The sequence below is a fragment of the Jaculus jaculus genome, chromosome 7, assembly GCF_020740685.1.
Source record: "Jaculus jaculus isolate mJacJac1 chromosome 7, mJacJac1.mat.Y.cur, whole genome shotgun sequence".
In the NCBI taxonomy this organism is placed as follows: domain Eukaryota; kingdom Metazoa; phylum Chordata; class Mammalia; order Rodentia; family Dipodidae; genus Jaculus; species Jaculus jaculus.
Window position 1 is genome coordinate 353,149 of NC_059108.1, and position 8,746 is coordinate 361,894.

An 8,746-nucleotide genomic window follows, 5' to 3' on the forward strand; every position below is an offset into this window, starting at 1 on the left:
CGAGTGCTGGGATTAAAGGTGTGCGCCACCACGCCCGGCCAAAATATATTTTTTAATAAATAAAAATTTTTAAATTTCAGAAAGAAAGCATTTCTCTAGTACACACAAGACCCTGGGTTCAATCCCCAGCACTGAATAAATAAACAAACTAACAAATAGGTGAGAAAACACACAATTTTCTTTAAATTTATTTTTATTCATTTATTTGAGAGAGAGGGAGTGGGTGTGGCAGGGGCCGCCAGCCCCTGCAAATGCATTCCAGATGCATGGGCCACCTTGTAGACCTGGCTTATGTGGATCCTGGGAATTGAACTTGGGCCCTTCAGCTTCACAGGGCAGCACCTTAACCACTAAGCCATCTCTCCATCCCCAATCATGCAATTATAATGTCAGTGATAAGTTACCCAGTGGCTCTGGAATAGGGATGACATCAGTGAGGTCAAGTGACACACAGCCTCTTTAAGAAAGTGACATTTGAGCTGAACCTTGTCCAAATAATGGACTTGCTTATCTCTGGGGTGAACGTTCTACAGGGAGGGATACTGTATAAAGGCCTGTGGCCAATGAGTGCTGGGAGTGACAATGGCAAGTGGACAAGATGATGGGCAACTGGACTGAGGGGTGAGGGGTGAAATGAAGTGAGAGACATACAAAATGAGCTCTTTAAATCCTTACGAGATACATGTTTCCCCATTTCTCAAATGAGAATATTGAGATTCATAGAAAAAAATAAAAATTACTGTCCCATACTAATAGGTTGATATTGTATATATGTAATTACAATGATTGTAATGGGGAGGTAATATGATGGAGAATGGAATTTCAAACAGGAAAGTGTGGGGGTGGGGAGGGAGGGAATTACCATGGGATATATTTTATAATCATGGAAAATGTTAATAAAAATTTAAAAAATAAAAAAAAATTACTGTCCCAAACAGAGTAAGCAGATGATCATCAAAGCCAGGCTATAAACTGGAACTGCGAAACTAATCATATATTATTGACTCTCACTTTCTCTGCACTAAAATGAAGTGGGGAGGAGTTTGGTTTAAAAATAAAACTTCCAAGCTAGGTATGGTGGTGCATACCTTTAATCCCAGCACTCAGGAGGCAGAGGTAGGAGGATCACCATGAGTTCAAGGCCAACCTGAGACTACATAGTGAATTCCAGGTCAGCCTGGGATAGAGAAAGGCCCTACCTTGAAAAACCAAAAAACATTAAATAAATAAAACTTCCCTTGGGGGCTGGAGAAATGGCTTAGCGGTTAAGGCGTTTGCCTGCATAGCCAAAGGATCCCAGTTTGATCCTCCAGGACCCAAGTAAGCCAGATGCACAAGAGGGTGCATGCATCTGGTGTTCGTTTGCAGTAGCTAGAGGCCCTGGCGCTCCCATTCTCTCCCTCTGTCCCTCTCTTTCTCTCTCTCTCTCTCAAATAAATAAATAAATATTTTAGAAAAAAAACTTCCCTTGGGCTGGAGAGATTGTTCAGTGGTTAAATGCACTTGTTTATAAAGCCTGATGGCCCAGGTTCAATTCCCCAGTAAGCCAGATGCACAAGGTGGCACATGTGTCCAGAGATCGTTTGCAATGGCAAGAGGCCCTGCTGCACCCATTCTTTCTCATTCTTTTTTTTTTTAATTATTTATTTATTTATTTGAGAGCGACAGACACAGAGAGAAAGACAGATAGAGGGAGAGAGAGAGAATGGGCGCGCCAGGGCTTCCAGCCTCTGCAAACGAACTCCAGACGCGTGCGCCCCCTTGTGCATCTGGCTAACGTGGGACCTGGGGAACCGAGCCTCGAACCGGGGTCCTTAGGCTTCACAGGCAAGCGCTTAACCGCTAAGCCATCTCTCCAGCCCTCTTTCTCATTCTTATTTCCCCTCCCTCCCTCCCTCCCTCCCTCCCTCTCTCCCTTTCCCTCCCTGCCTCCCTCTCCCCCCTCCTCCCTCCCTCCCTCCCTCCCTCCCTCCCTCCCTCCCTCCCTCCCTCCCTCCCTCTCTCTCTCTCTCTCTCTCCACATAATTTTTTTTTTAAAGTTCCCAAACCTATTGCAGTGGCACAAACCTGCAGTTACAGACACTCAGGAAGCTAAGGCAGAGAATCACTTGAGCTCAGGAGTTTGAGACCAGCCTAGTAAATATAGCAAGATGCCATCTCAAATATAGATATTTGATTGATAAACAGAAAAATGCATTATCAAAGCCAAGCATGGTGACACGTGACTGTAATCCCAGCACTTGGGAGGCGAAGTCAGAAGGATCAAGAGTTCGTTGTCATTCCTGGCTTCATAATTACTTTGAGGCCAACCTGGGTTACATGAGACCCAGTCTCCAAACAAAGCAAATAAAAAATGTATACCTTCTTTGCTGTCCCAGCCTCCCCCATCACCCCTCCCAACCACAAACCTGATTCAGTGGGTGTGGGACCTGCAAAGAATTTGCCCTATTCACCAGCCTCCTGCCCCCTGGAGGTTCTGACTTGGGTAAGACTTAATTTTTTTTAATATCTTTCTTTATTTATTTGAAAGAGAGGCAAATAGAGGTAATGGGCATGCCAGGGCCTCCAGCCACTGCAAACGAACTCCAGATGCATGTGCCCCCTTGTGCATCTGTCTTATGTGAGTACTGAGAAATCAAACCTGGGCTCTCTGGCTTTGAAGGCAAATGCCTTAACCTCTAAGCCATCTATCCAACCCAGGTCCAGACTTTTTAAAACCCAGCATGGATGGGGCTGGAGGTCACCACACATTTCAAGTGAAATGAAATCACTCTGGAGGGCCATGGCCAGCATGCTTTAAAATGAAATAAAATAGCACAAGAACAGGAAAAATTAAACATTCCCATCTGGCTACCAAGGCAATCTTTATAGTATGAAAACTGTTCCCATTAAAAATAGGTCTGTGAGCCGGGCATGGAGGCTCACACCTTTAATCCCAGCGCTCTGGAGGCAGAGATAGGAGGATCACCATGAGTTCGAGGACACCCTGAGACTACATAGTGAATTCCAGGTCAGCCTGAGCTTGAGTGAGACCCTATCTTGGAAAACCAAAAAAAAAGAAAAAAGGTCTGTGGAGATGGAGAGATGGCTTAGTGGTTAAAGGCCTTTGCCTGCAAAGCCAAAGGACCTCGGTTTAATTCCCCAGGACCCACATAAACCAGATGCACAAGGTGGCACATGTATCTGGAGTTCCTTTACAGTGGCTGGAGGCCATGGCGTGCCCATTTTCCCTCTCTCTCTCTCTCTCTCTTTCTCTCCCCTCATAAATAAATTAAAGAAAAAAAAAGGTCTGTGGTCAGATTTGGTGGCTCACACCTTTAATCTCAGCACTTGGAAGGATTGTTATGAGTTTGAGGCCACACTGAGACTAATTCCAGGTCAGCCTGGGTGAGAGCAAGATCCTACCTCAGGAAAAAAAAAAAAAAAAAGTCTGTGTAAATGCTCATGGAGGTTGTCTATAGTAGCAAAAGCTGAAGACAACTGAAATGTCCATCAAGCAAGTGAGCCGATAAACAAACTGCAATACAGTTATACATTAGGATACTACTGAGTGACAAAAAGAAACCCATTTTAGATGCACACTAACTAAATGGATGAATGTCAAAAATATGCTGAAAGGCTGGAAAGATGACTCAATGGATACAGCACTTGTCATGCAAGCCTGAGTACCTGAGTTCAAATCCTCAGACACCATGTAAAAAGCCAGAAGCCATAGTAGGTTTCTGTACTCTCAGTATACCAATAGCAAGATGGGGGTGAAAGCAGCAGAATTTCCTAGATACTTGAGGACCAGTTAGCCTGACAAACAAAAAAATAAACAACAATGAAAACAAGAAAGCCTGCCTCAAGTGAGATGGAAGGCAAGGACTGACACTTGAAAGTTGTCCTTGGACCTCTACACATGAGCTGTGGCATGCACACACCCATACTCATACACATGAACACACATCCATCACACATATACACACACTGAAAAAAATTAAAAACATGCTGAACAAAAAGAAAAATGAGCACACAATGTAGAGTGAAACTTCAGAAGTGACTAATGGAATCTATAGTGCTAGGAAGTTGGGCTGGAGAGATGGCTTAGGGGTTAAGGTGCTTATCTGTGAAGCCTAAGGACCCATGCTCAGGACTCTCCAGAACCCACGTAAGCCAGATGCACAAAGGTGAGACAAGCATAAGGTCACACATGCCCACTAGGTGGTACAAGTGTCTGAAGTTCTACTGTAGTGTGTGAGGCCCTCGAGTGCCAATTCTCTTTCTCTTTCCCTGTCTCTGTCTGCCTCTCTCACTTGCTGGCTCACTCTCTTTCAAGTAAAAAATAAAAATAAAAATAAAAGAAAGAAAGAAAGTAAATAGGTAGGGTTATGCTGGGTTACGGAAATATTCTCTGCCTTGACTAAAATAGTAGTTGCATGGGTTTGCACATGCTAAAATTCACTAAAGCCATATGTGGTGGTACATCAACCCTTGAGATGTGGAATCAGGAGGATAAGGAGTTCAAACCAAGCCAGGCAGAGTGGCACACACCTTTAATCCCAGAACTCGGGAGGCAGAGGTAGAGGACCACCATGACCCTGAGACTGCATAGTGAATTCCAGGTCAGCCTGGGCTAGAGAGACGCTACCTCAAAAACAACAACAACAACAACAAGAATTCAAGATTGGACTGAGGAGATTGCTCAGTGGTTAAAGGTACTTGCTTGCAAAGCCTGCTGGCCCATTTTCAATTCACAAGCCACCCACTTAAAGCTGGACAGGTATTTGTCTGCAGTAGTAAGAGACCATGGTGGGCCCGTATACATACACACACATGTAGATAAACAGCTAAGATATATATTTGGAGGAATTAAGGTAGGGTCTTGCTCGAGCCCAAGCTGATCTGGAATTCACAGCAATTCTCCTACCTCTGCCTTCCAAATGCTGGGGTTAAAGGTATGTCCCACCACACCTGGTTTAAAAAATTTTTTGTTTTGAGGTAGTGTCTTGCTCTAGCTCAGGCTGACCCTGGAATTCACTATGTAGTCTCAGGGTAGCCTCAAACTCATGGTGATCCTCCTACCTCTGCCTCCAGAGTGTTGGGATTAAAGGCATGTGCAAAAAAAATTTTTAAGTGTTCACGGGCTAGAGAGATGGCTTAGCAGTTAAGGCACTTGCCTGCAAAACCAAAGGACCTCGGTAAGATTCCCCAGGATCCACGTAAGGCAGATGCACAATGTGGCACATGCATCTGGAGTTCATTTGCAATAGCTGGAGACCCTGGTGCACCCATTCTTTCTCCATCTCTCTCTCCCTCTCAAATTAAATAATTTTTTTAAAAAAAGCATTTATGGACAGTTGGGCATGGTGGCACATGCCTTAAAGTACTCAGGAGGCAGAGGTAGGAAGAACACCATGAGTTCAAGGCCACCCTGAGACTAGTGAAATCCAAATCAGTCTGGGCTAGAGATGGACCCTAACTTGAAAAAAAAAAAAGGGTCACCCTAGGCTACATAGTGAGTTTGAGGCCAGCCTGGGTTTTAGAGAACTTATCTCAACCTCCCCCTGCACACACAAAATAGCACTAAAGTATAACACATTTCAGCATAATTACTGCATATCAACTACACTGTGATAAAGTTAGTGTGTTTTTGTTTGTTTCATTTTGGGGTGTGTGTGTGTGTGTTTGTGTGTGTCCCTATGTCACCTAGGCTGCCATGAATTTAAGATGCAGGCCAAGTTGAGCTTAACTGTGCAATTCTCTCACCTCAACCTGCTGAATGACAGAGCTACCCCACACCCTGCACTACTGGTGGATTTTCCTTTTTTCCCTCCCCCAGATATGGTTTCACTATAGCCCAGGCTGACCTGGAACTCACTCTGAAGTCCCAGGCTGGTCTCAAACCCACAGTGATCTTCTTACCTCTGCTTCGGGGAATAAAGATATGCACCACCATGTCCAGTGGAGTTTTTATGCATGTCCTTGGTTGCAATACAGAATATGTATCTTACTGGTGGGATTCAATGCAAAAACATTTAAGGAAAACAGCACATAACCTCAATGACATTCAAAAAAAACAGACCCAGTGTAGGGCTAAGAGATGCCAGGGCCAGGCACTGACCCCCTAACAAGTCTTGACTCAGCTTCCCTCTGGTAAAAACAGAAGTACTGGGCTTTAGGTCATCTAAACCTGCCACTTCTAGGCTTTAACCATGACCAAGTGATTCTACCACTTAGGGCTTGGTTTCCCTCAAATCTTCCAGGGAGATAAAGATAGGGCCCTACCTCAGAAGATAGGGCAGCAAGAATATAATTAGATGCTTCAGGAGGCCAAGTCCCTGGGCACTGGGCCTGGTGCAGAGTGACTGCTCAGAGACTGGTGGCAACAGCCATGGTCTTATTAGGGCTGAGGAAAGCCCAACCTATGGTGTCTGCTGAGGGGTTGGGGCCTGCAAGAGTCCTTCCTCCAGTGGCCTCACATCCAGCTGTCCCCATCCTTCATCCAAATAGCCCCAGCTGTTTGTTCCTCCTTCACAGGAAACCGGACCCAGTCTGCCTGGGTCCTATTCTGGGTCTGGAATGCTGCATCAACATTTCCTGTGAAGACTCTAGACCAGGGAGGGGGAGGGAACATTGTAGGGTCAGCAGACCTGGCCCACAGAAGAGAACATCCCTTCCATATTCATAGCTTCCCCCCCCACACACACACACAAACATATTCCCAGCTGAGCCACTGGAAGGGGACAGTGAGAAGTACTAAGAAAAGGGCAGTTTCCCCCCCCACACACACTTGTCCCCTCCCTGCCCCTACCCAGGGCCCAGGCTATTCTGGGAGGCACACCTGTTGTTCCAAAAGACCCATCCCTGCCCCCAGATAGGGAGATAGGACTAAAGGGACAGCAAAAAGCAAAGAACATGAAGCCAAGGAACATCCCAAAGAGACAGAGAGAGACACCATCTAGAGCCCCTTAGAGACCACTAACATATTTAATCCTTGAAAAAAAAATCGAGAAGGAAAGAACAAGCTGGGCATGGTGGTGCACGCCTTTAATCTCAGGACTTGGGAGGCAGAGGTAGGAGGATCGCTGTGAGTTCGAGGCCACCCTGAGACTACATGGTGAAATTCCAGGTCCTGGGCCAGAGTGAGACCCTACCAGAAAAAAAAGAAGGAAGAGGAGGAAAGAACGATCAAGAATCCAACAGCTGAGTTGAAAGGAGCTGTGTTGCCAGCCCACCAGGCCCTCTTCCCAATAATTTAAATAGGACAGAGCCTGAAGCAAGAGGAGAATGAGAACTGGAGTGGAGGTAGGGGACAGCTAAATTAAGGCCAAGAATTAGAACCACCTTCCCCAAGTGCCTGCTTCCAGGATGACAGGAGGAGATGCTCCCTTCAGTGCCTCCAAATCTCTAATGTCAGAAAAGAGGGCGGTGGAAGATTCCCCCCTCCTAATTTTGTAGCCCCAAATTTTGTTAATTTTCTGTGGTGAAAAAGGTGACAAGAATCAGAAAGGCAAAGTCATGACAATCACAAAGTGATAAAAGAAGTGACTTCAGATCTGAGACCACGAGCAAGTAAGGCAAAGGCATTCAGACAGACTTTCTGAGACTTGCAAAACTGCCCCCCAGAGTTCCCTAACCCAGACATACGCACCGTCCGGAGGAACTGGACCTCGTCCTCTCCTTCTCCTCCATCACCCATGCTGGCAAGGTCCAAGGATCCCGGGCTGGGATCGGGGGGTGGAGGGAGGAGACGGCAGGCTGTGCGGGCTGGCTGGGGTCCGAGACCTCTGGGAACGCCAGAGGTACCCGGCGAGGTAGATGTAACTGCAAGGAGAAAGCGGGTAGGGGACCTAGATGCGTGAAGTCTCCCATCCCCCTCAACACCTATTGGGCGAGCGTGCACCAGACCACGCCTTTTCTCTTGGAGCGCCACCCACAGACCTCAAACATTGGCTGGAGGTATTATTGATGGGGAACTAGAACGTGTCTAGAAGGTGGCAGTGTTTTCTCCACAGTCAACTTTGGTAAGGTACCATCGTCCTGTCGTTTCTTGGAGGGGACACTCAGACTGCGCGGTGTCCCCTTGCTGCTTAATCACTCTGCTGAGCCTGAGTGTACACGTTTCTCCATGATAAAACGCACTATTTGGAGATAGACGTGGCAACACAGATCAGCCGTCCGAGCCCATACATAGACACATACATATATACACACACAAATAAATATAAAAAACAAAAGCAAATAAAAATATCAAAAGGGGGCTGAAGAGATAGCTTAAAGGTTAAGGCACTTGCCTACAAAGCCTAAGGACCCAGGTTTGATTTCCCAGTACCCACGTAAGCAGTGGCTGGAGGTCCTGGCGCGCCCATTCTCTGTCTCTTCCTCTTCCTCCCTCCCTCCTCCTCCTCTTCCTCCTTCTTCTCTCTCTCCCTCTCTCATAAATAAAATATGTTTAAATACCAAAATGATTTATAAACATCTGAAAAACAAAGGGAGGAGAGCTGGGAAGATGGTGCAGCTGCTAAGGGCACTTGCTTGCAAAGCCTGCCTGCTCCACTTCATTTCTTCCTTACTTAAGTAAAGCCAATGGTGCATGCCTATGGAATTCATTTGCATTAGCAAGAGGCCCTGGCATGCCCATTCTGTCTTGTCTTCTCTCTCTCTCTCTCTCTCTCTCTCTCTCTCTCTCTCGCCCACTAGCTTGCTCCCTCTCTCTCCCTCGTTCCCTCTTTCTGCTTACAAAATAAATAAATGGAAAAAAAAT

General features: G+C 46.1%; 1 protein-coding gene across 1 annotated transcript in view; it reads right to left on the reverse strand.

Moving 5' to 3' along the window:
• Positions 1 to 7,696, reverse strand: part of Ryr1 (ryanodine receptor 1) — a 182,468-nt gene extending 174,772 nt beyond the window's left edge. The window contains exon 1 of the mRNA XM_045154253.1: positions 7,634 to 7,696. Within this exon, the coding sequence (XP_045010188.1) occupies positions 7,634 to 7,681 (48 nt within the window). The 5' untranslated portion in view covers positions 7,682 to 7,696. The remainder of the gene's footprint in view (positions 1 to 7,633) is intronic.
• Positions 7,697 to 8,746: the final 1,050 nt, after the last annotated feature.